General features: G+C 46.1%; 1 protein-coding gene and 1 long non-coding RNA gene across 2 annotated transcripts in view; one reads left to right on the top strand and one right to left on the bottom strand.

The window, feature by feature from the left end:
• Nucleotides 1-26,759, top strand: part of ERN1 (endoplasmic reticulum to nucleus signaling 1) — a 69,191-nt gene extending 42,432 nt beyond the window's left edge. Inside the window, exons 5-22 of the mRNA XM_083489923.1 lie at nt 2,381-2,453; nt 3,441-3,563; nt 5,895-5,996; nt 6,106-6,367; nt 8,644-8,722; nt 9,874-10,030; nt 10,981-11,099; nt 12,295-12,486; nt 14,218-14,479; nt 16,394-16,484; nt 17,729-17,918; nt 18,849-18,948; nt 19,863-20,062; nt 20,537-20,684; nt 21,782-21,909; nt 22,307-22,430; nt 22,638-22,705; nt 24,832-26,759. Of these exons, the coding sequence (XP_083346049.1) occupies nt 2,381-2,453; nt 3,441-3,563; nt 5,895-5,996; nt 6,106-6,367; nt 8,644-8,722; nt 9,874-10,030; nt 10,981-11,099; nt 12,295-12,486; nt 14,218-14,479; nt 16,394-16,484; nt 17,729-17,918; nt 18,849-18,948; nt 19,863-20,062; nt 20,537-20,684; nt 21,782-21,909; nt 22,307-22,430; nt 22,638-22,705; nt 24,832-25,038 (2,625 nt within the window). The 3' untranslated portion in view covers nt 25,039-26,759. The remainder of the gene's footprint in view (nt 1-2,380; nt 2,454-3,440; nt 3,564-5,894; nt 5,997-6,105; nt 6,368-8,643; nt 8,723-9,873; nt 10,031-10,980; nt 11,100-12,294; nt 12,487-14,217; nt 14,480-16,393; nt 16,485-17,728; nt 17,919-18,848; nt 18,949-19,862; nt 20,063-20,536; nt 20,685-21,781; nt 21,910-22,306; nt 22,431-22,637; nt 22,706-24,831) is intronic.
• Nucleotides 22,521-25,084, bottom strand: LOC310700679. Its single transcript, XR_014522705.1, has 2 exons — nt 24,946-25,084; nt 22,521-22,684 (listed from the first exon to the last, which is right to left on the bottom strand). It is a non-coding gene; the product is annotated as an uncharacterized lncRNA (long non-coding RNA).
• Nucleotides 26,760-26,927: the final 168 nt, after the last annotated feature.

Here is a 26,927-nt window from a genome sequence, read left to right as displayed (position 1 = left end):
TTTTTTACATCTTCCCACAAAGAAAGGAAAATTGCACAGTGCTTACAAGCTGCTGTAAAATGCACCTGTGATCTTAGCGCTTGCCCCAGTTTCTTCAGGAAGATATGCAGTCTGCTGTTGATGTGCACTGCTAGGCACAAGAAAGGATTCTTACCCTTCTCACAAGCATGGGAGTTGACTGAAGTGGCTATGCACCTTTAATGCTTTTGAGGATGCATTTTTTAAAAAAGCGTGTGTGCATGCACACGCACACAGAGATGTTGGAGTTGCAAATTCTTGAGTTTTTGTAGGGTTACCCTACGTCCGAAATTTCCCAGAAATAGCCGGCAATCAGCCGTTGGAAACAAGTGTGGATGGAAATCGCTGAAACGTCAACCTGTGTCGGCACTGTCGTTCATTTTCTCTCTCTCTTGAGATTTTGCAAAAAAACAAACACACAACTCAACAACTTTGGGCAAAACTCTAACAACTTTTCTTTCTGGATTTTTCACTTTTTGAAATAATGGCAACCCTAGTCATCCCACTCCCCCCCATTATAATTAGAAATAAAATCTCTTGAGTAAAAATTGGGGAGAGGTGAGGCTGGTGTGAGAATAAGGATGCCGCAAGCCTACAAAACACCTCATTTTCACCTATGAAATGTTGGAGGGTATGCTTTAGCTCAGTGCAGGCGTTCAGATCCTACATTCAGGATTGTGCCACTCTGCCCTTACTTACTGCCTGTCTGTCTGGCACCCCTTTGTTGGGCTTCATGTTTCCATAGTGGCTTACATGCATGGAGCCCAACACATGTCCTTCTGCTGCACAGACTTAATAATAATAATAATAATAATAATAATAATAATAATAATAATAATAAATTTTATTTATACTCTGCCCTCCCTGGCCAAAGCCAGGCTCAGGGCGGCTAACACCAATAAAATCACAATAGTAACATAATAAGAGAAAAAGAGAGAGAGAGAAAGAAAAGAAGAAAAAAAAACCCAATTTAAAATACAGGTTAAAATGCAATTTAAAATGCAGCCTCATTTTAAAATAGCCGATAAATCAAGACCATAAGGGGAGGGAAACATAAGGGTCAGACTGAGTCCAAACCAAAGGCCAGGCGGAACAGCTCTGTCTTGCAGGCCCTGCAGAAAGATGTCAAGTCCCGCAGGGCCCTAGTCTCTTGTGACAGAGCGTTTCACCAAGTCAGGGCCAGTACCGAAAAGGCCCTGGCCCTAGTTGAGACTACTTGAGTGATGACCATGTGCCCTAGGCACCTAGATACATGAACCCTATCCTAAGAGTATCTGCTGGAGCCTTGGCAGGGGGTTGGTGGTGATGACCCTCGGGACGCCTTCCAGATGTGCCGTTCTGTGATTCTGTGAGTGCAGCATCAGTGCTCTCAAGATCTCCTTGCTGCACGTCGGACATGAACTTCTGCAATAAAATAAGTATACCAGAATCAACGCAGAAGGGTAGTGAGCCCTGGCTCCCACCTCTCTCTCAGGACCAGAGAGATGTCAGATTTGGTTGGTTGGTGTGGTAGAGGAAACATCAGACATGGACTGAGGAGATCAAGGTTCTTTGGGCCGGTCCGCCTCTTAGTCTAACGTACACTGTGAGGATAAAATGGTGAGGAGGGAAAACGTGATCCTTTTAAAAAAAACACACACACAAATACTTAAAAGTCAGTCTGTGTTGCTGTGGTACTAAAATGCATTTATATCTGGCTGTTTTCTGCTCATTGTTCCATATTAGTATACTATGTGTTGGGGCTTCGTGGGAGCAAGTGGCGCCTAAATTGTCACCGTTACCCCGTCCCCCTCCCCTTCTTGTAAAAAATGCACATTTGAACGTTTAGGAGGGAGACAAAGGGGGGGGAGAGATAACATCTGTTTCTCTTTCCTGTGGTATTTCTCAAAATGGAGACCCAGATTCTATCTAGGACATGTGAGCAGTGTTGCAATATGTAATAGCGTTGGGTGTGGGGAGAGAATAGCAGACCTTCCATTTTCAATAACGGAGTGGAACTAAGGGGACTAAGGAACATCATCAAGCTCTTCCTTCAGAAGCAATTGCCATCTCTGAATTTTTATGTTTGAACTTGAAGCGATGATATGTTGTTGTAGCAATGGAAAGGTATCCAGGTCACAGCTTCACCGATGCAAGCCTTTTGTCGTGTCATATGACGCAGGGTACATGCAGATCGCAGATAAGCCCAAATAGCCCTGACGTACATTAATCTGCCAGAGCAGGCAAACCCCTAAACTCCTTCAACCCTAGAACGACAGTACGCTTAGAAATGGCGTTCGCTGCTGATTTCTTGTTATCTTGCAAATCTCGGTCAATGCTGAATATGAAATTGAGATGGCTAAAGTGAATATTTCTATTCCAGAAACTGCCATTCACCATTCCCGAGCTAGTTCAAGCATCTCCTTGCCGCAGTTCAGATGGAATTCTGTACATGGGTAAGGCTCCACTTGCTTCCTAAAAGTTAACTTGAGTGTATTTTAGGACACTGTCACAGACGTTGTTGCATGGAAATACTTCCCCTTTTCCAGCTCTTCTATCCCCATCGGTATTTTCTGGTATTTACGCCTAGCTTTTGATTCCTTAGGGATGCGGGTGGCGCTGTGGGTTAAACCACAGAGCCTAGGACTTGCCGATCAGAAGGTTGGCGGTTCAAATCCCCGCAACGGGGTGAGCTCCTGTTGCTCTGTCCCAGCTCCTGCCAACCTAGCAGTTCGAAAGCACACCACTGCAACTAGATAAATAGGTACCGCTCCGACAGGAAGGTAAACGGCACTGCTCTGGTTCACCAGAAGCGGCTTAGTCATGCTGGCCACGTAACCCGGAAGCTGAAGATGAGCGCCACAACCCCAGAGTCGGCCACGACTGGACCTAATGGTCAGGGGTCCCTTTACCTTTTACCTTTGATTCCTTACGACCACACAAAAGCACCTGTGACACACTGTTTTGTCCCTGGTCTTTTTAAACGTGTTTGTGTGTATATAATCTCTTTCATGCTCAAAATAGACCTCTGTCTTAGCCAGACCACCCAGAGCTATCTCCATGTAGGTTTCGGATAGCTGGGTTTAATTTTACATTCTGCACATTGACTGGAGTCACAGACAACAGCCCTTGCCAGTTCCTTGAGTAGTTTTGCATGGCTAGCATGCATCATTGAGCTCTGATAGGGCTCCTTGCTTGCCCAAGTGGAATTACAGAGTGATATGTGCTCCGCCTACTTTTGCTTCTGGCCCCACCCACCACCAGCGATGTTGCCCCTAGAAGGTTGCCTAGAAAGGAACGTGACCTCCAGCTCTACCATAAAGCACACTGTGCTGTAAAAGCAATGTTCTGAGTAGCCAGTTGCTGGTTGGCAGGAAAGAGAGGAACGGGGTGTTTTCAGAATTGATTTTAGCAGTACTAAAATGCTGATATTTCCCATTTAGGAAAGAAGCAAGACAGCTGGTATGTGGTGGACCTCATGACAGGGGAAAAACAGCAGACCTTAACTTCGTCATTTGCCGAAAGCCTGTGTCCGTCTACATCTCTCCTGTATCTTGGTCGAACAGGTAACACACACACACACACACACACACACACACACACACACACACACCCCTCTCCCCTGCTTCAAAGGTAGCTTTTGAAAGCCAAGCCAGCCAGACCTGAAAGGAATAAGCTCATAGTAATGAAGTTTATTTAACATATCTAGATGAAGGCTTCATGCTAAAAAATCATTAACTTTCACCTAACAATGGGACTGTGCCGTTTGCATGCATTCGATGGAGTTTACAATGGCTGCTCGCCCTTTGGTGAATTGTTCGTCGTTTTATTTTATTCAGGCAGAAACGAGTTATCCCACGTCATCCACAAACTAATTGGGTCTTGTCAAAATGGCTGTTGAACAAGGCCAGGGAGGATCCATTTGGCCCAGCATCCTCTTGGCCACAGTGGCCCACCCCCTGCAGCTGGGAACCTGTGAAGGCAGTGGTAGCCCCCTGCCCACTTGTATCTGGTGTTATTCATGGGCAGGGACGTAGGTGGCGCTGTGGTCTAAACCACTGAGCCTCTTGGGCTTGCCGATCGGAAGGTCGGCGGTTCGAATCTCTGCGACGGACTGAGCTCCCATTGCTCTGTCCCAGCTCCTGCCAACCTAGCAGTTCGAAAGCACGCCAGTGCAAGTAGATAAATAGGTACCACTGCAGCAGGAAGGTAAATGGTGTTTCTGCACTCTCTGATTTCCGTCACAGTGTTCTGTTGCACCAGAAGTGGTTTAGTCATGCTGGCCACGTCACCCGGAATGCTGTCTGCGGACAAACGCCGGCTCCCTCAGCCTGAAAAGTGAGATGAGCACCGCAACCCCATAGTCGCCTTTGACTGGACTTAACTGTCCAGGGGTCCTTTACCTTTACCTTTTTTACCTTATTAATAGGCTGCCTCTTAGCCTGGAGGTCCAATGTAGCTTGTCATTACTTCAGTCCATTTCTAGAAAGTAAAGAGGCGAGTCTGGCTGGCCACAAGGGGTGTGGGATGGGAGGGAGCAGCAATAACTTTTCTTGAGCGCCTGAATGTTGGTGGCTTGTACTTACCTGGAAATCTGCTAAGAATGGAGTGAGCTTGGAAGACGGGCTCATAGTTCAGTCTTAACGGCACGTATTTTGAATGCTGGTTGCAGGATCAATCCCTACAGGCATCGCCTGTTTTTTTAAAAAAGAAAGAACAGGTAACAGGTGATAGCAAAGACTTCGCTGTCCCTGCCTGAGATCTCAGGGGAGCTGTTGCCAGTCAGAGGAGACAATAGAAGGACTGATAGTCTGACTTGATATAAAGCTAACTTCCTGTGTTCCAAGGACCCTCAGCAGGCCATTTTGCAGAGAGGGCACCTCAAGTATGTTGTTTTGCTGGGTGTGGGAGCCAAAACGCCTGCATGTTCCTGTCTGAACATGGCCTTTGGTCTTTGAACTCGATAGCGTTTTTCAGTAGTGCAAGATCCTGTCTTGTAACCATATCATTAGTCACAGCGCAGAAGCCAGGGGCTCCTCAACCCACAGTCTCAGAAACTGGAAAATACGCTTTGAAGGTTGCAGGAGGTGCCGCTCAGCCATGATCTGTGAGATTCTAGCTTTTAAGACAGATGCTAGTCTACATTCAGAGGCAGACGTGTAGTTTCATGAACTGGAAAAAAAGTCTATACAGTGGTACCTCGGGTAACATACGCTTCAGGTTACAGACTCCGCTAACCCAGAAATAGTAGAAGAAGAAGAAGAGTTTGGATTTGATATCCCGCCTTTCACTCCCCTTCAGGAGTCTCAAAGCGGCTAACATTCTCCTTTCCCTTCCTCCCCCACAACAAACACTCTGTGAGGTGAGTGGGGCTGAGAGACTTCACAGAAGTGTGACTGGCCCAAGGTCACCCAGCAGCTGCATGTGGAGGAGCGGAGACGCGAACCCGGTTTCCCAGATTACATGACTACCGCTCTTAACCACTACACCACACTGGCTCTCGGGTACCTCGGGTTAAGAACTTTGCTTTAGGATGAGAACAGAAATCGTGCTCCGGCGGTGCGGCGGGAGCGGAGGCCCCATTAGCTAAAGTGTTGCTTCAGGTTAAGAACAGTTTCAGGTTAAGAACGGACCTCCGGAACGAATTAAGTACTTAACCCGAGGTACCACTGTAATCAGAAATTGAGTAGCAAATTATAAGAGGAGTCAGTTTTTCTTTTCAAAATACTGCAGGGTGGGTGTTTAAATCTGCTAATCGTGGGGAAGAATTTTGCAAAAAATACAATGATGTGAAGATGTCCGCATACTTTGTTTTGAGGACCGTCTGGCAAGAGAGGTGGGTGCTTTGTTTTGTTTCACACAGTATGAATTGAAATTTTGGGATTTTTTTTGAACAGAGTACACCATCACCATGTACGATACCAAGAGTAAGGAGCTACGATGGAACGCCACTTACTTTGACTACGCAGCCACCTTGCCTGATGAAGACGTCCAATATAGTAAGTCCTGGGGTTCTAATTTCAGGCTGAAATGCTAATACTGTACATTTCATATACCCATGAGTTCGCAAAGGCTTCGTGCGATTGCTTGCATCTCTTTACCTTGCAGAAATGTCCCACTTTGCATCTAACGGAGACGGACTGGTGGTCACTGTGGACAGTGAGTCAGGCGATGTCTTGTGGATCCAGAATTACGGCTCCCCTGTTGTAGCCTTTTATATCTGGCAGCGGGAAGGGCTGTGGAAAGTGATGCATACAAATGTGGGCATCGAGACCCTGCGCTATCTCACCTTCATGTCTGGCGAAGTCGGACGCATCACTAAGTGGAAGTATCCCTTTCCCAAAGAAACAGAGGCCAAAAGCAAATTGATGTGAGTACAATTTCTGCCCCTCCTAAATGGTATTATTAAAAAAATGTGTTTATTGTGTCAGGTCAACTTGGTTATTATCTAGCATGGAATTAAAACGTGCTTTCACTGTGGTCTCCCATTGCCTGCAAGTAACCTATGATTTTTTAAAAAAATAATAATTGTACACTTTGCTTCTGCAGATTATGTAACAAAATCACCCTATATTAAATAATTTGCATGTTCACAGAGGGCTTTTCCAAATGATTGTTTTACTGTCAATCTTTTTTTTTTTTTTAGTGCCAGACTGCCTCAGTACCCAACCACCCCCAAAATACAATCCAAACAGAAATCGAAGATGTGATGGGTGTAATGGGATATTCCCTGAAACCGAAATCATTCATTTGATTTCTGTTTGAGGAAGATCTCATGTATCAGTAGCCTCTTGAGAGGTTAAAATCTTCTAGCAAAATCCCTGCTCCATAACCCTGCCCTGCTTTTTGTGAATGTTCCCCTCCCCTGCCCTTTAAATATATTGGTAGACTCTTGCTTCTCTTTCCCATAGTGTATTTCTTCCCTGTTCTTACAATAATGACTGTGATCCAAAGACTTGCTTCAGGGACCCCGATTTCCACCACATTGATCCATGTGCAACATCTCATAGTGGCTGGGAGGTGTTGGGGGTGCTGAAATGAGATAGGCAGATGCACAGGAATCCAGGTCATTTTTTTAAAAGTCAGCCAATGACCTTACTTAGCAATAGCATAGCTATTCCCCCCCCCCCCCCCGTAGCATGGAATATATTTCACTATTATTCCTGGACTGGAACTAGCACCGTTATAGGTTTGTTTGGCTTCTTGTCATCTGGGAAGGCCTGGAGTGACAGGAGATCAGGATATACGAACGTTTAAGTAAAGAAAATAAGAGTTGTATGTTTGTTTTTACAATACGCCGTAAAAAACCAACGCTTACATAATTCAGTTTACTATCCTGCAGTCATGCTCAAAGATTTTATTTGATATTTCAAGATCTTTCTGTGAAAGTATAGTCATACCTTGAAAGTTGAACACCTTGGAGCTCAGATGTTTTTGCTCCCGAACGCCGCAGACCCACCGCAGTGATTGTTTCAGTTTGTGAACGTTCTTTGGAACCCGAACGTCTGTCGCGGCTTCCGATTGGCTGCAGGAGCTTCCTGCAGCCAATCGGAAGCCGTGCCTTGGTTTCTGAACTGTTTTGGAAGTAAAACGGTCTTCTGGAACGGATTCCGTTCGACTTCCAAGGTATGACTATAACGCAGTTTCAAAATACAAGGACACCATGGGATTTAATAAGGCAGAGTTTGGGTTCAGCCCTCCCAAGTTAAGTAATTAGCACTATAAACATTTTTTTTAAAGCAGCAGCTGTATTTCCCTATTTAATTTATAATGCTTAAAATGGAGATACAGATTTGAATGCAGACGTGCAAACAGGAAACTGTTGTAGCCCATACAGATGAATGGCACTGGTGTAAAACATGGAAACGGGTTTTGTGGCTGTCACTATAGACTGAGCCCTTGGAACATTTGGGCCTAGTTAACAGCTGTTTGTGATATTTTGTACTTCATTTTTCCAAAACACCTGGTCCTTTTTGTGTGTATATTTCCGGTTGCTCAGCTTGATGTTATCATGCAATATATATAGTGATATTTGCAGGTGGTTGTGTTATACAGTGGTACCTTGGTTTATGAACTTAATCTGTTCCGGAAGTCCGTTCTTAAACCAAGGCGCGCTTTCCCATAGCAGTGCAGGACTCAATTTACAAATGGAACACACTCAACAGGAAGCGAAACAAGTTCTTATTCCAAGGCAAAGTTCACAAACCAAAACACCTACTTCCAGGTTTGCAGCGTTCTTAATCCAAGTTGTTCATAAACTAAACTGTTTTTAAACCAAGGTACCACTGTATATGTATGGTGACACCTTTGTCTCTCAGCCATTTCGGGTTCACCCAAAAATAAGTATAGAAGTACAGTCATACCTTGGAAGTCAAATGGAATCTGTTCTGGGAGTCCAACTTCCAAAATGTACAAAAACCAAAGTACGGCTTCTGATTGGCTGCAGGAAGCTCCTGCAGCCAATCAGAAGCCACAGAAGCTCCGTTGGATGTTCGACTTCCAAGAGAATGTTTGGAAACCAGAACACTCATTTGTGAGTCGATTTTTTTCGGGAGCCAAGGCGTTCAAGATCCAAGGTACGACTGTATCTTAAATAAAGAAGTAAACGGCAGGCTATGTAATATTTTCTTCCTGTCTCCCTTCTAGGCCAACCCTCTACGTAGGGAAATACTCTACGGGCTTGTATGCATCGCCATCGATGGTTCACGAAGGAGTGGCTATTATGGTAAGCTGGGCAAGAGGCCTCATCTTTAGGAAGGACAATTTTCAGAATCTGGAATCCAGATGCAAAAAAAAAACAGAGAAAGGAACCTGAGCTCTTTTCCTGCATTTCTTCGCAATAGGAATTCATAATCCAGTTTCTACAGTGTGCCTGTCGGTATCTGTCTTGGGTGTGAAATGGTTTTTAATTGATCGGTCCCATTGGGATGTATCATTGGAAGTGATTACAAAAATGAAACGAATGAATAGATGCCTTAGGGTGAATTTTATTTATTTATTTGTTTATTTATTTAATCATTTGTCCCAATTGTGGGAAAATATTTTATTCGTGTAAATGACAAGAATCAAAGGCTTATTTTGTTCAAAGAAAAAAAGAATAATCAAGCTACATGAGTTCAGCAAGCAGATAAGAGTAATTCTGGCCATTTTAAATAGGGGGGAAGCAGAAAAAGACACTGGTAAATTGCTTATTTATTTTAAGGCATTTATAAACTGTTTAATCATTAGCAATTCTAAGCAGTGTACATGAAACTGAACCATACAGAGAATTAAAACAATACAAAGTTATCCTCAGACCGAAGATTGACTTAAAATGCCTGCTGGAATAAGGAAGTCTTTTGTGATGTTCAGATCTCATTCAGGAGCGAGTTCCACAAGCTTGGTCTAGATGCAGTAGCTGTGGCAACCATGGTGTCACTTTAATGACAAAAAGTAAATGGATTTGCATCATTTTCCTTTGATAATTGCTCTCCAAATCTTAATCTATTAAAAGTATTTTAGCAGTTTCATCAGTGAAGCCCTTCCCGTACAAGACTCAGAAACGGTCTTTGTCTTATCCCATAATTAGCATGGCTAAAGTACTTCTTTGCAATGCCCAGCCTTGAATTAATGACCCAAATAAAATACATGAAATTACCTTCTGAGCAGCTTACCATATGTCAACAACAGAGGCGCCTTTATGGCCCGTGTTCTTTGAGCTCATTGTTTGCCTGAAACATCTGTTAATATGTTAGAAATCGGCTTGAACATCCGTGGTATAAAATGAACACCCAATAAAATTTAAAAATTTCTTGTTATCTTTTTAAGTGTGACATTACTGCATTCAAAGAACAGGAAGTCACTGCACAATTTCCCTCCCTCTCTCTTTCTCTCTAGCCCCGGGGAAGTCCCATACCGCTGATTGAGGGTCCCAAAACACACGGCGTAACAATTGAAGAGTGTGTTATCACCCCCAGTACAGATCTGAAGTTTTCATCCGGATTTAAACAGAAGAACAGTTTGCGCTATTTGAGGAATCACTGGCTTTTAATAGGTATCAGGAAGTAAACATCAGGATTTTTTTTTCTGTGTTGCACTGCCCTCTGGTGGACAGAATTCAGATTTTAAGATGCAGATTATATCCTCAGATTTATTTAAGGGTTTGATTTAAGAATTTACCAGGGGATATGCAAAATGCAAATTCTTGATTTTAAATATTCAGTCGTGCCTTGCTCATACCATAAGATATCATGAGCAAGAACTTAAGAACAAAAAAAATTAATGAGCAGGCATTTTGCAAATCCATTAATTTACAAGTTAACACACCATTTTACAGGAATAGTTTTTGGATGTATGAAGCTTGCAGTTGTATAGTTATCGGCCCATCGCTACAAGACATGATAGTGGATTAGGTAAAGGTAAAATACATGCCAAAGTTTAATACGTACTGGTACATAGTTAACTGTAGGAAATTCTCAACTACATCACGAATTACTCACTAATATGCAGCTCAGTCGGCAGAGCATCTTAATCTCAGGGTTGTGGGTTCAATACATGTGTTGGGGAAAAGATTCCTTCTTTGCAGGGGTTTGGACCAGGTGACACTTCCAGCCCTATGATTCTATGGCCATTAGCTTTAGAAAGCTATTAAATTCATAGAGGATGTGTTTATCCAACTAGCAGGCTAGTGATAGCTAAATGGGCCCCTATATCAGAGCTGGGAAGCCTTTTGCAACCTTAGGGCCACCTTCCCTTCAGGGAAACTTCCCAAGGGCCACATACCAATAGTGGGCAGGGCCAAAGGCAAAATATCAAAGAACTAGTTTCTGCATTTGACTAGGGATAAGTTTCCATACTTATGCCTGCCTGTGCCCTCCACCCAGATTGGCAAGAGGCAGTATCGGACTTGACGGGTGCATTCAAGCCAAGCTTGGGGAGTGTAGCAGGCCGAGTGAGGCCATCTTTTCCTCCTGGGAATAACAGAAAGCACGTTCTTGTTTCCAGGGCACCACGAAACACCGTTATCGGCCCCAACAAAGATCCTGGAGAAATTCCCAAGCAATTTGCCAAAGCGGCACGAAAATGTGATCCCGGCGGATTCGGACAAAGCTGCTTTTGAAGAGGTTGGTGAATAAACGAGGTCTCATTTAACGGCGTCATTAGGAAAGTGTCATCACAGAATACATTCCACGTTGTGTAAAACGTATGCGCGTGAATGAGGTGGGGGAGACAGGATTTGCATGAGATTCCTCAGTCATGTGCGTGCAAATTGCAGGATGCGCTTTTTTGTTGAGCATGCTTTTAAACAGATTGGGTGGGGGGGAATCGTCCATTAGTTTTTCCAGTCAGATGTGTTTCTCGCTTAGATGTTCGCCATGCTGCAAAGGAACAAGGTGCACATATCGGCCTCTGTTTCTGTTGCTCTGTGACAATATCTCATTCAAAATACGACCTTTACGTTCTCCCCCAAACCAGGAAGTTTGTGGGTCTCCCAGCTGGGAGCAGTGTGAAGGCTGTATTTTAGATGCGATGTTCTTTCAGAGGCAGCGGGGGAACTTGTACACCCTGTTCCTTCCTAGGTGGGTAACGTCCAAAGCCGCTCGGTACAAACTCATTAGTGTGAGTTCGTGGGCTTTGTGAACAGCACAGGAACACCGGATGCAGCAGTATAGCTAAAGCTAAGCAGGCGTGGAAGATCTTGGCCCCTTAGATGGGAGAACACAGGGAGCCCCATTTAAGAAAGGAGTATTAATATATATATATAATGTTTTATATTTAAATAAATGCAACAGTGAGTTTATTGAGAAACATGGCCAAACTGCTTCAAAAGCAGCTTCGCAAGACCAGGGAAGTTCATAGGAAATAAGCTCTAAAGGATGGCAGACTTGTTTCCTTGTTTTATTTCTATCTGCTTAGTAGTGAAAATCGTGTTTGCATGGCTCTCTTGGGTCGGAATTATCTCTTTAAAAAGCATGAATCAGTTCTTGATATATTTGCTTAGAAACACTGAGCACTGTGCAATTTCTAGCCACTTTTTATTCACTCCCCACCACCCTGGATCTTTTAAGGGTTGAAAATTTGTTTTGTATTCATTTTCATGTTCCATTTTGGTATGTAAACTGCCTTGGGGGAGGGTTTTGCCCTGAAAGGTGGCATAGAAACATTAAAAATAGACCTTTGCCTAATTGTACGTTGTTAACTTTGCAAGCCCTTATCCTTCTTGACAAGTGCCCTTTTCGTACGCAGCTGGGCAGCCCTAATCGAGGTCGTTCCTTCCATGGAAGCCCCTTGAACTAATGCCGTCTTTGGTTCTCTCAGGCAATCAATATGGGTGGCAGTTCCAGCAAGGACTTGCCTCCTCCCATCTCGGAGAATGCTGGAGAGACCCCCGGCCAGACGCCACCTCGACCAGAGGCTCCCGTCGATTCCATACTCAAGGACACGGCTACCGTCATCCTGAGCACTTTCCTGCTTGTTGGCTGGATAGCCTTTGTCATCACATATCCAATGGTAATTGGCCAGTTTGCAGCATGATAGTCTTGTGAATCAATAAGAAGGGCTGGCGTTGTTGGTGCAGACTAACAGCAAGAGCGTGGGCATTTTGAGGTCGTTTTTTATTAAACAGAGATTTATGCCCTCCCAAACATGACCTCAACAAGTCCTGATGGCAACTAGCAACGTAATCTTTAAAATAACCCATGGGGTACAAGAGAGTAATGCACATTTATATATTAATTTTATAAACAGCTTTCTTAAAAGTCTGCACTCCAAGAACTGGTCCTTAGTTAAGTCAGGGATATCTTTGTTCTGTATCAAATACAGTGGTACTTCGGTTTTTGAACATAATCCGTTCTGGAAAACCATTTGACTTCCGAAATGTTCGAAAACCAAGGCGCAAAGGGCGGTCTGCAAATTCAATACAGAAAATTGGGGGGGGAAACCTCAGCGGAAGCTGTTCGTCTTCCAAGGCGCGTTTGAAAATGGAAGCATTTACTTTGGGGTTTTCGGCATTCAAAAACCGAAACGTTAGAAAACCGAGTTGATTGTTTGGGAATACCCCACGCTATTTGGAAGGACAAAGATAAATAGCTACATCTAAGTGTGGGGTTGGGAAATTGCTTGAAGCTCCATGTCAGCTGCTTCCCACAAAAGTGCATGTTTTTATCTCAAAGTAAAACAATTATAATGTGCATTTTTATCATTATTGGGAAATGCATTTTAAATTAATTGCACTATGAATTTCCTGTTTGTTGACACTGTATGAAACCAGCGTTCCATGGTTGGAAGCTGTGAAAATTAAAGCTGTTAATGTTGAAGCTAACCGTGAGTTGCATCCAGAGTGCCCCTCTGCTCATGGGAAGCTTCTTGCTCCTTTTGCAAATTCTCCTTTCTCCTGCAGCCTTCCACACTGTTCCAAAGGGTGCACCCAATTCTCTGGAGATTAGGGGAAGTGTGGGGGGGTGCACAGAGATGGAGGAATCAGCAGAAATTCTGTTCACGGAAACCTCTGCTTGATTAAAAACCCTACCATGAATGGAGGGATACAATTGGATACAACCTAAAGCCACAAAACAAGTACCGTATTTTTCACCCCGTAAGACGCATCTGATCATAAGACGCACCTAGTTTTTAGAGGAGGAAAACGGGGGGGGGGGGGGATATTCTGAATCAAATGTTGTACTAAATTATTTAATAAACTACCGGTATATCAGAGGGAGAGGGAGAGGGACAGGAGCTGTATGTTTCTTTAGCGTGCGCGCTCAAGGAGCGACGAGCGGGGAGGCAGCACGGCCCCGAACGGCCCCGACACAGGAACCCCAGCAGCCTCCTCTCGTGTAAGCAGCTCATCTCCCGCTTTGCTGCTTTAAAGTGAGCTGAGCTGGGAAGGAGGGAGGGAAGGAGAGTCCATCCGTCCATCCCTCCTCCGCGGCTCGCTTTGAAGCAGCAAAGCTGGACAGGAGCCGCTTACACCAGGACTCCTCTCCTCTCCTGCTTTGCTGCTTCAAAGCGAGCCACGGAGGAGGGAAGGAAGGGGAGCCATGGATCCTCTGCTTGCGACTGCAGCGGGATCCCGCCGCCATCCGTAGGCATTCACTCCATAAGGCACACAGAGGAGGAAAAAAAGTGCGTCTTATGGAGCGAAAAATACAGTAAACATTAAATGCAAGAAAAGCAGCAGTTGGAGATTCACAAAATAAAGTTTAATTTCCCTCCATATTCCTCCCCCCACCCCCCCTTAAGAGTGTGCATAATCAGCAACAGCGACAACATCAGCAATTCCAGAAACAGCTGGAGGAGAAGATACAGCTGTTGCAGCAGCAGCCTTTCAATCCTCCCATTGACTTGCCCCCCGAGGCAGAATTCCTGGATGGCTCCTGCGTCAGGCCAGAGAGCTCGGCCACCAGCTCACCAAACATGTCTCCGAAAGCATCAAACCACTCTGCCTATTCCAACGTCTCCGCTTCTGATGTCGGGAGCTGCCTTTCCACGGAGCAAGAAGAAGGTGATAAAAACCAAACCTAACCTTTTCTTGTAGATTCAGGCTGTGTACACATTGCCAGGTTAAAACGCAGCTAGGTTGTTCTCCGCCCCCGCCCCCATTCAGATAGGAAAAATGGATCAAGACACACAGTATTTCATAATCAACCATAGGATAGATATTGATTGTGGCTAATGTTGCAAGTGCACCAATGCCCGAACCAGCAGTTTGGATCCAGACTAAATGGGGAGGGTATACACAGCCTAAGAATGTAAGACTGCACTTCTACCAAGGTTTAAGCAAGCCTGGATGGAGAGATGTCAACAGCCCTCTGTCCCCAGCCTATTTCAGGATCAGGCGTAGAGATTATTATTTTTAATGAATCTTTTGAAAGTTTGGACATACATGAATTAGCATACATCTATTCCTTCAATGGGACGCGGGTGGCGCTGTGGGTTAAACCACAGAACCTAGGACTTGCCAATCAGAAGGTCAGCAGTTCGAATCCCCGTGATGGGGTGAGCTCCCATTGCTCGGTCCCGGCTCCTGCCAACCTAGCAGTTCAAAAGCACGTCAAAGTGCAAGTAGATAAATAGGTACTGCTCCGGCGGGAAGGTAAACGGCTTTTCCGTGCACTGCTCTGATTCGCCAGAAGTGGCTTAGTCATGCTGGCCACATGACTCGGAAGCTGTACGCCTGCTCCCTGGGCCAATAAAGCGAGATGAGTGCCGCAATCCCAGAGTCGGCCACAACTGGACCTAATGGTCAGGGGTCCCTTTACCTTTACCTATTCTTTCAATGAAGTTGGTTCAGTTCACCTTGTATGACACCGAGGACTACCTAATCACAGTGTCAGTCTTGGGAACTTTTCTAGACAATCCTTGTATTGTATCCCAATGCCCAAAAGCTAGGACAGACAGCACGTTCCCGGTTTAGTTTTTGGCAAGCAACCAGCTGGAAGAGAGCTCTGGAGTAATGGGGCAGACACTGAGCACCTTTCTCCATGTGCCTCCATTTTGGAGACTGGTACACAGGTGGTACCGTCCGTTGGCATTAGAGATTTCAGCAGAATGTCAAGGAGAAAGATGCAAGAATTGCTCATCCTCCCGTCAACATATGCAGTAACAACTCCTGTCAGGTGAAGGTTGGGTGAAGGATAAGAATATTGTTATGGCAATGCAATTGTTGGTCTTTGCTGTTACCCCTACAGACTGATTACACAGCTTAGTGTACAACATAAATGAGGCCAGATAGCTCAGTTGGTAGACTGTGAGATTCTTAATCTCTGGGTTGTAGGTTCGAGCCCAACATTGGGGGAAAGATTCCTGCATTAACAGGGGGCTGGACTAGATTGGGGTCACTTCTATGATTCTATTATTGCAACTGGTGTTGCTAAATCTGAATACTTCTTTGTTTTAAAAGAAACCAGTTAAGTCCTTGAAGGTAAAGGGACCCCTGACCATTAGGTCCAGTCATGGCTGACTCTGGAGTTGCGGCGCTCATCTCACTTTATTGGCCGAGGGAGCCGGCGTACAGCTTCCAGGTCATGTGGCCAGCATGACTAAGCTTCTTCTGGTGAACCAGAGCAGCGCACGGAAATGCCGTTTACCTTCCTGCCGGAGCGGTACCAATTTATCTACTTGCACTTTGATGTGCTTTTGAACTGCTAGGTTGGAAGGAGCAGGGACCGAGCAACAGGAGCTCACCCCATTGCGGGGATTCGAACCGCCGACCTTCTGATCGGCAAGTCCTAGGCTCAGTGGTTTAACTCACAGCGCCACCCGTGTCCCTCCTTAAGGACCCGTTAAGTCCTTCAAGTACCCTAAATGTCTTTCCTTCCTTTCATGGTGAGCCTTTAAGTGCCACGTGAGAATATGTGCCTAAAAGGTGCCATGGGTATGTTCATTCCCCCCCCCTTTCCTCTCCGCCCTTCTCCAGATGAAAACATGGCCACTATAGCGGTTGGAAAGATTTCGTTCAACCCGAAGGATGTGCTTGGACATGGAGCTGAGGGAACCATCGTTTACAGGTAAAGCACCAGACATGAATGCTGTACACCAGAGGCAAAGGCTTCTTCCAGACTATTGCTATATTGTGGGAGAGGTTTGATTGCATACCGACAAATTCAGGTTGTTGCACCATTAGAGTAGACTTGGTGTTCTTGCAAAGCTAGCTTTTTAAAAAAAAAGTAAAAGTAAAAAAGACGACTCTTTGCAGTAAGGCAAATGCACTGGCAAGTGTAGTATAACAATTTCTTCTTGACGCAAAGTCGCATGACCTCCCCACAAGCCAGTTGAAATGAATGCCCAGTAAACTGTTGATGTTGCATAACCTTCCCACCAGCTTTGTGCAAACAAATTGGGATGTGGATGCTCAATAAACAGGTTGCCTGGACGCACAACGAGGGATGCTTATTAAGCCAGTGTCTGTGGTTCTTTTCCTGAATTGTGTGTTGGAAGAAGCAGCTCTTATTGCATTTTCTTTAAACATGCATGCCTATATTGTTACTTGTACACTTGCTGATGTCTGTGTCAAATGTTCACATTGGGCAGGATTGAACTAACAAGCCCTGCTAGCAGTAGCCCACACATGGACTCTTGCTAGCATGAGCTAGTTACTTTGTGCTACTTTGCTGCTTAGTGCTACTTTGAATGTTTCTTTCCATCTGTTTCCAGCACTGAAAATTAATTTTGTGGCCTTCAGAGTTAAAGGTCTGCATGGTCTCTGTCACCATATTTATTCCATGCTGCATTTCCCCTTTCCAGCTTATCCTTCGAAGTACGGAGTGAGATTGACTGTCGTGTGAGAGGCCCACCCACTTACACAACAGAGCTTCACCTTCCCTCTGCAGGCATCCCAAAAACCTGCTCCAGAGGGTTGGTGGATTCCACCAAAGCAGATAATGGAAGTGCGCAGAAAGGCTGGAGGAGCAGAGAAACTAGAAATTCTATAGCACAAGCATTGGATGCCACCCATGGCACCTTTTTCTCTGCCTCTCTTGGAGTAGTTGATTCTCTTGCTTATTTGTGTCTCTTGTGTAGGAAAAAGCATGGCACCCCTTGCAGCATAACTACCACCTTTGTGATGGCCACACAAGTGAGGAAGCCATCTCGTGCATCAACTTACTCACATGTTTATCCATACAGTCCAAAACCTTTCTCTTTCCAACCCAGAATAAAATTCCTTCAATACAATTGGAAGCATGGTAGCAAGGCAAGATCCTAGCTGAGTAACACAGTTAAATGCTAAGGAGTTTCTCTGCTGTATCTACAGGGGGACATTTGACAACCGAGATGTTGCCGTGAAGAGAATTCTCCCCGAATGCTTCAGCTTCGCTGACCGGGAGGTGCAGCTGTTGCGGGAATCTGATGAACATCCAAACGTGATCCGCTATTTCTGCACGGAAAAGGACCGTCAGTTCCAATACATAGCCCTTGAGCTCTGTGCCGCAACTTTACAAGAGGTAAACTATGGATTATATATGCATCTGCAGCTAAAACTGGGAGGGCTTGGCAGTTCAAAAGAAGAGAAGTTTCCATTTTAAGTTACAGTAAGGCCACAACTTACATGGGAGCTACATTCCAGGGATCCAGCCTAAAGCCAAAATTGCATATAGTAATAACATGTTGGGTTCAATGGTGGTGAGATTTTCAGTCTTTTCCTGGATGCCCAAGCATATTGCCAAGTGCACGTTAAATGTGCATATTTCAAGCTTGATTGTGTGATGGGGTGATGGCTTTGCATCTGAATAGATTTTTTTCTATACTACATTTTCAGTGGCAGTGAATCACACTCAGGGAAGTTACTAGAGGCGAATAGACTGCTTCTATTCTAATTCTCTCCCACTAGCACTAATTTAAGCATACAAGGGGACACAGGTGGCGCTGTGGGTTAAACCACAGAGCCTAGGGCTTGCCAATCAGAAGGTCGGCGGTTCGAATCCCCACAACGGGGTGAGCTCCTGTTGCTCGGTCCCTGCTCCTGCCCACCTAGCAGTCTGAAAGCATGTCAAAGTGCAAGTAGATAAATAGGTATCGCTCCAGCGGGAAGGTAAACGGCTTTTCCGTGCGCTGCTCTAGTTCACCAGAAGCGGCTTAGTCATGCTGGCCACATGACCCGAAAGCTGTACGCCAGCTCCCTCGGCCAGTAAAGTGAGATGAGTGCTGCAACCCTAGAGTTGGCCACGACTGGACCCAATGCTCAGGGGTCCCTTTACCTTTTAAGCATACAAGATCATACACAGAGCGCAAGGAATACCAAGCTGTGCAGCTAAATCTTCTGCATGTTCACTCAGAAGGCAGTTCCACTGTGCTGAATGAGGCTTACTGACAAGGAAGTATGCATAGGACTGCAGCCTTAAACTCATCTTGACTTTGTTTATATGCAATTCTAGTATGTGGAACAGAAGGACTTCAGTCAGCATGGTTTGCAGCCGATCACCCTCTTGCAACAGACAATGTCCGGTCTTGCGTATCTCCACTCTCTCAATATTGGTAAGAAACCGTTTTATTTTAATATCCAACCACTGCAGTGGCTCAATTTTTTTCTCTTTCAGAGAAAATTAAGATACTTAGAGCTGGGAAGGAGCAATGGTATTATTATTGCTAGATATAAGGCCGTCGGTGCACATTGCCCCTTTGTAGAGTAGGCTTTAGTTAGGGGCTCAGTTATAATAGGGTTTGGAAAGATGACAACTCACCCCAGTGCAGAGTGTGTGTGCTCCCCAGTGAAGCCTCAAAAGTTTTGGAAGGCAAGAACAAATTTGATAGGGAGCTTGGGTGGCGCTGTGCTCTAAACCACTGAGCCTCTTGGGCTTGCCGATCAGGTCAGCAGTTTGAATCCCCGCGACAGGGTGAGCTCCCATTTCTCTGTCCCAACTCCTGCCAACCTAGCCGTTCGAAAGTGAGTAGATAAATAGGTACCACTGCAGCGGGAAGGTAAACTGCGTTTCCATGCACTCTGGTTTCCATCCCGGTGTTCTGTTGCGCCAGAAGCGGTTTAGTCGTGTTGGCCACATGACCTGGAAAGCTGTCTGTGGACGAACACTGGCTCCCTCGGCCTGAAAGCGAGATGAGCGCCTCAACCCCATAGTTGCCTTTGACTGGACTAAACCGTCCAGAGATCCTTTACCTTTTTACCTGTCCTTACTATGTCCTATTGTGAGATCACATACTTAGCTAGAAGCACATGAGAAGGTCTGGGGTCAGCATCTGAAAGTGCAGGTAAGGAACCTGGTGCAAAGTAAGGTAGTAATGCCCTCCAGCCCCCCCAAATTTAAAGGAAAACTGGGAAAGATCTGTGCTAATGGAGTAAGTATGTAACATAAGCCTATTGAATTGAGATAAATGTATTTAAGCAATACAATGGCTCTTTTTACTAATTAGAATCTCCACTTTCTTTATATTAGTGCACAGAGACCTGAAGCCGCACAATATCCTCATCTCCATGCCGAATGCCCACGGAAAGGTCAAAGCCATGATTTCTGACTTTGGCCTCTGCAAGAAGCTTGCAGTGGGCAGGCACAGTTTCAGCCGTCGGTCCGGGGTCCCAGGCACTGAAGGCTGGATTGCTCCAGAGATACTGAGTGAGGACTGCAAAGAGAACCCGGTAAGTCGCCTGCACTTCTTCTTAGGACTTGAGCCTGGGCCATATCTGGTTTTCAACATGGTGATATATCAGCAGCTAAATACTGTGATATGTTGATCACGATGTCTGGAATGTATCTCAGCTGCTTCTTCCTCCCCGTCTCCTGGAGAAGCCACATGGCCTGTCATGTACTCCCCTTTATCTTTTAAACCAAGCTTGAGGTTTATAGACTTCAGTACTGGAATAAATTATTTTTAAAAACACAACAACCACCTGCAGCAGATTTGGCAGAGTTATCTGACCAGTACACTATGAGTGAGACATGGGAGTTAGATATATCTGGTCCTTGAGTTCTGAGTTATTCTAATTAAAAGTTGTATACCTGTAGGTCTCATCCAAAGGTGCAAGAAAGTTCTTTGTGTTTCTGCCAATAACTTGCATACTTTCATTTGCTGTTACATTTCAATCTCTCTTTTAAAATGCTTCTCTTTACAGACACACACAGTGGATATTTTTTCAGCTGGATGTGTCTTCTACTACGTGATCTCTGAAGGCAACCATCCATTTGGCAAATCCCTGCAGCGGCAAGCCAACATTTTGCTGGGTGCCTACAGCCTAGACTTCCTCAATCTAGAGAAGCATGGTAAGCAAACAGAGAAGTTTTCCATTATTGTGAAGCTCTGCACTTCTGTTGTTTCCGAAATAAATGTACCGTATTTTTCGCCCTATAGGACGCACTTTTCCCCCTCCAAAAATGAAGGGGAAATCTGGGTGCGTCCTATGGGGCGAATGCAGGCTTTCGCTGAAGCTTGGAGAGCAAGAGGGGTCGGTGCGCACCGACCGCTCTTGCTCTCCAGGCTTCAGGAAGATATCCCGCAGGGACGTCCCGCAGAGCTGTCTAGGCTGCGGATAGCAGCCTGTTTGCCGGAGCGCCGGGCGCACTGAAAGCAGAGCGCCCGGCGCTTCGGGAACACATACGCAGCCTAGGCAACCCTGCGGGAGGTCCCGCAGGGCTTCCCACGCTGCGGATAGCAGCCTGCCGCCCAGCGCGAGGGGCGCACTGAAACAGAGCACCCCTCGCACCGGGCAGACATCCGCAGCGTGGGGAGCCCTGCAGGAGTTCCCCGCAGGGCTCCCCATGCTGCGGATAGCATCCTGCCGCCCAGCGTGAAGAGCACCCTGAAGCTGAGCGCCCCTCGCGCCGGGCAGACATCCGCAGCGTGGGGAGCCCTGCAGGAGTTCCCCGCAGGGCTCCCCATGCTGCGGATAGCAGCCTGCCGCCCGGCACGAGGGGCGCCCTGAAGCAGAGCGCCCCTCGCGCCGGGCAGACATCCGCAGCGTGGGGAGCCCTGCAGGAGTTCCCAGCAGGGCTAACTATGCTGCGGATAGCAGCCTGCCGCTCGGCGCGAGGGGCGCCCTGAAGCAGAGCGCCCCGCGTGCCGGGCAGACATTGGCCAGCAGGGAGGCGCAGCGCCGCCATCCCGCTGTTCCTCAACCTGGTTCGGTTTCCCCCCCTTTATTTCCCCCCAAAAAAACTAGGTGCGTCCTATGGGACGGAGCGTCCTATGGGACAAAAAATACAGTATATTTATACCTAGAGAAAATACAACCATAACATTCAAGAGTTGTTAGATAGAGTAGGAGACTTAGAGTTCAAATGGAAACTGAACTTTGCTTGTGGAACTTCACAAAGTTGCATAGACTTCTGTATACATATTTCTTTCTCTTTTTTTTCAACAGAGGACATAGTTGCTCGTGACTTGATAGAGCAAATGATAAGTACAGATGCTCAGAAGCGTCCTTCGGCTAACTGTGTACTAAAGCATCCATTTTTCTGGAGTTTGGAAAAGCAACTCCAGTTTTTCCAGGTGAGTCGCAACCCTTTGGTCTGCTATTTTAATTTCACAAGCTTAAATCTGTACTGGATTATATACACTGAAATGCTACATTTCAGAACCCTATATTGCACTGCTTTTGGGCCTGAGGCTGCTTTGGAGTGATGATTGTGCTGAGGGAGCTGCAGTCACTAAGCTTGGGGCTGCTGGAGAACTAGACTTCTGCCATTTACTGGAACCTTTTACTCAACATAGGAATCTGCCTTATACCAAGTCAGGCTATTTTGCCCATCTACAGCAGCCCTCCAGGGTTTCAGACAGAGAGAGTCTCTTCCAGAAAATGCTGAAACGGGAACCTCTGCTGGGGGGGGGGGCACATAATTCTGGAGCCGAATCTCAACAGGCCGTAAATGTGTGTTGTCGATTTCAGGATGTGAGTGATCGAATAGAAAAAGAATCCTTGGATGGTCCAATAGTAAAGGAGCTAGAGAAAGGAGGCAGAGCAGTGGTGAACATGGACTGGCGGGAGCACATCACCGTCCCTCTGCAGACAGGTGAGGCTTCATTTTATTACCTTCATATACAACTTGTTGGGGGTACTTAAGACTTACTGGTCACTCTTCCACTACAGAGTAAAGAAGCACTTTCAAAAGCAAAACCACTTGTTTCTTTATTTTTCTTTTGTGGTACCTGGCTACCAAGAGGAAAGAAATGGGCTGCTTGGCTTGAGTTTTTAATCATTCCAGTTTTACTTCTTGCAGATCTTCGAAGATTCCGATCCTATAAAGGCAGCTCAGTAAGAGATCTCCTGCGGGCAATGAGAAACAAGGTATGTGAATTCTGAGAAGCCGACTGCATAAATACCATTGAAAGCATGTTTTGAGGGGTGGAGCAGCTGGGTCATGATGCTTGGCCTCCTCATGCACCAAGCAGGTTTGGTGCCTGAGGTGAAGCCCTTGTTGGCTGGTGGCACGCTGTGCCATTGGAGTGACCACCGCCTGCCTGCCCAACACCCTGCAAGGCCAGCTCTGCAGGGCTCACCGGGGGCTGTGAGCTCTTGCGTCCTTCTCATAGTACCCTCCAGCTGAAGGGTGGCTGAGAGGCTCGCAGAGCGTTGTGAGGAATGCACTCTACACCCCCCCCCCAGCAGGGTAGAGTGTGTTAACCACACTTGCCAGGTTCTGCCCACCACAGGGCTCCTTCCTTGAAAATGTTGGGAAGGCCAAATTCCCCTCACCACCACCAGATGTAGGCCTGGGCGATTGCCCAGGACGAGTATGAGGGCTGACTGCAATGATGCCTTCACTCAGCTGTGTATTGCAAGTGAAACTGCCACCTCTTGAGTCCCTATGTAGTGTAGTGGTTAAGAGCGGTAGACTCGTAATCTGGTGAACCGGGTTCGATTCCCCGCTCCTCCCTCGGGTAGTGATAAAGCGGGATAACAAATCCAAACTCCTCTTCTGCTTCTTTAAACTGCTTGGCTGAGGAACATGCCCTGGCCTCAGCTAAACAGTTTTACAGAACCCCCCGGCCATGCGGTCTCCGTTCGACTTCCCCTCCTGAGGCAGGCCAGCGCATGCTTGTCTTGGCACAGGGATTGGGGGTGGGCTCAGCCAGGCGGTGTTGCTGGTGAGCCCAGTGATTGCCAGCAGCCCTGCTCCGCAATGCACGGACAGGGTGACTTTGCACCCTGTGCCTTGCAGTCTTCGCCTGGGAAGGTGGGCTGCATCTTTTTCCTCCTGGTGTGGTTATTCCCCCCTGGGAGGAAAGAGACAGCACGCCTGCACAGGCAAAGGTGAAGGCAATCAAACACACAGAGCCCAAATATCCCAGCTGCTCAAGCAGCAGGGACATTGGGGCTCACTCAGCTGGGGGCAGGAGCCTTTTCTCCACCCAGCTGAGCAGCAGGCTGGGGCAAAAGCGCTCCAGCTCCCGCGGTGAGAGCCAACGCAGTTTCACCCCGCAGATTATTGCCAAACATTGCCCAGCCCCTCATCACCAACACCACCACATTCACACTGCCCTGGCAGCTCTGCGAGGCCGGGGTTGGACCGAATGATCGCAGCCTTGCAAAGCGGCATGGTGGGCACGCTCACGTGGAGGAGAGGCTGTGGCTAGCTGAAGGCATTGGGCCATCATGTGAGGGATCTGCTGGAGCTCAGTGAAGGGAAGGGGCTGCCACAGTGTCTCCACTGCTTCTGCCCCCAGGGCACTCCCTCCTTGGTGGGCAGTGGCGGTGGGCGGCTTCACCTGGCAGCATATCACAGGTGAAACCAACGCCGCTTCTGAGTCCCTCTTCTAGGAGCAGCATCGGTTTCACCTGTGATATGTTACCAGGTGAAGCTGCCATTGTGCTCTGCCCCTCATACTGCAGTGTAGTGGTTAAGAGCGGTGGTCTCGTAATCTGGGGAACCGGGTTCGCGTCTCCGCTCTTCCACATGCAGCTGCTGGGTGACCTTGGACCAGTCACACTTCTTGAAATCTCTCAGCCCCACTCACCTCACAGAGTGATTGTTGTGGGGGAGGAAGGGAAAGGAGAATGTTAGCCACTTTGAGACTCCTTCGGGTAGTGATAAAGCAGGATATCAAATCTAAACTCTTCTTCTAAAAGCCCAGGGTAGGGACTTCATTAACCTGCTCTCATGAGCCCCGATGCCTTGAGCCAGAAGGACATTGGGGCTCACTCAGCTGGGAACAAGCTGCACCGTCCCTGCAAGGAGCCTGGTTTGAGGCAGCCTATTCCTTCCACCTCATCGGTCTGGGGCCAGTGCAGCTTGTTCCCAACATCAGGGTGTATCGCCAGATTGCAGTGTTTGGCTGGTGATACATTGCGATGTTGAAAACCTGACACAGGCCTGGCCCTGTGGCTCCGGCCTGGAGGGTGCCTGGGGCCATGCCTCTCCAACCCCTCTGAAAAATTGAATACCTTGTGATTCTGCCTTCTTTTCCTTCCAGAAACACCACTATAGAGAACTTCCGCCCGAGGTGCAGGAAACCCTTGGTTCCGTCCCAGATGACTTTGTACGTTACTTCACCTTGCGGTTCCCTCACCTCCTCCTGCACACCTACCATGCTATGCAAATCTGCCGCCAGGAAAGACTGTTCCAGCCTTATTATATGCAGGACTCAAGCAGCCACGTTCTTTCTGCAGGTGGTGTTTGAGAGCCAGAGACTCTTTGTTCTTTGCACAAACAGGGCTGTGAAACAGGCCTGTCCTTAGCAGGGTGACTCGAGGGATCGTCAGAGAGTTGAAAATCCTCTTTGAGAGTCCCGGACTTATCCAACGTGCCTTGAACTCTCTGCCTGCTCTGACTCAGGAAAAAGGGGCTCCGGGTAGGAATCCAAAGAAGATGCAGTAACTTGCAGAAAGCTTTATCCTACAGAAGTTGGGAGCAGTCGAAAGGAAATTCCCAAGAGGAAAAGTGAAAGGGAGGATCTGAAACAGCTCAGCTTGGCACAAGCAACATTATTCTCAATGCCTACACTGTTTGCTCTTTACATACCGGCATTCAAGCCACTTTACTGCACAGAACAGCAAAAAGACAGACTGAAACCGTAACATTGCCAAGCCCCTTATGGATCTCAGGAAGGAGCCTTTTAAGTGTAGCACACCATTTCCAGCCACTTTTGTTCCACTGCTATGTTGTGCACTTGAAGCAACCAGGGACCCTGATTTTTAATGGGAAGAGGCAGATTCAGAAAAACGAATGCAGTGGTTCAGCGAAGAGGCTAGCCCTCCAAATACTAGTTTTAAAATAGTTTTGTGTAGACATAAAATTATCCTTGAAATCACCAACTGGAAGCATCAGTCCAAATACATTAATAGCTGACAAATACAGAAGGATTGGCATGCTACGGTATTACAAATCCAGAAACCTTCTGGACCAAGGTTTGGCTTTGGCTATAGTGCTGGAAATCTCTAATTCCTTTAGAGAAATCCGTTCAGATGTCATTTCTGGTTCCTTTCCAAGAATGTGACTAGCTTAATAGTGTGATTTAGATGCAACAGTTGACACAGCTAGAAACTCTCCTTAATTTTATTTGTAAATCTTAAGTTGTTTAGCTAGAGAAAACAGAGCTGGCGGTTTAAACCTAAATTTTTAGAAACTCAGTCTCTTGGGAAGCTATAAAGGGAGAGAGGCATCTGCTTCCCATCTCAAAGGATGCAGTTTCCCTTTTCAGTGTCCCTAAAACAGTGATGCACAGGGCATGTGCAGAAAGCATTAAGAATTCCCACTGATGTGCTCTCCAATGTCATATTTGTAGTATTCTTTTACCAAAAATATTTATTTTACATATTTATATTTATTTAATTTTTACTTACAAAGTGGTACCACTTTGAAATGGTACAAGTGTAAAGCATGCCAAATCTTTTTTAAAATAATAAAAAAGTAAAATCCGCTCTGGTGCAGTAATCTTTTTTAAAAAAATTTAGGTTGACAAGGAAAAGGTATACTGCATCTTTTCAACCAAGCATATTCATTAGATCAGGATAAAATGTTCTCTCACATAAGGAAGTTTTTAATCTGTGTGGCTGTAATCTCTCTGTGTCTTAAAATGAATAAGTTATTAATGGTTAATTATATGATTGGGCATTGGTATGGGTAATTGGTTTTTTTGCTTTGTCTTTTGTCCTCATCATTTTTGGGCCTTACATTACAGGGAAATGGGTTTTTTTTCCTAGTTTTATAATGCAACAGCAGATATCAAGGTAAGATATGCAAATATGGACGTTACAGGATGTGAAAGCTTGAAAATGATGGTGGTCTTAACCTAACTTAATTGAAAAATCATATTTCCTATTTTTGTAGCTCTACTGTACAGTACTTTTATATTTCTTCTAAATAAGAAATTTACACAAAAATTAAAAGTAGATTTTGAAACAGTTGTATGGTGTCCTTTCATTTTAAAATGGCGTGCATAGGATCGGGCAAATTCATGGAGAATAAGACTATCAATGACTATGACTAGAGGCAGTAATGCTTCTAAATACCAGAGTGCTTGGATTCTGGCTCGCTTGTTTCCCCCCAGGCATCTCTTTGGCCACTGCA

The sequence above is a fragment of the Podarcis liolepis genome (genome assembly GCF_965112155.1).
Source record: "Podarcis liolepis genome assembly, chromosome: 2".
Lineage (NCBI taxonomy): Eukaryota > Metazoa > Chordata > Lepidosauria > Squamata > Lacertidae > Podarcis > Podarcis liolepis.
Note: the sequence above shows the minus strand (reverse complement) of the source record. Positions and strands in the feature narration are given on the sequence as shown.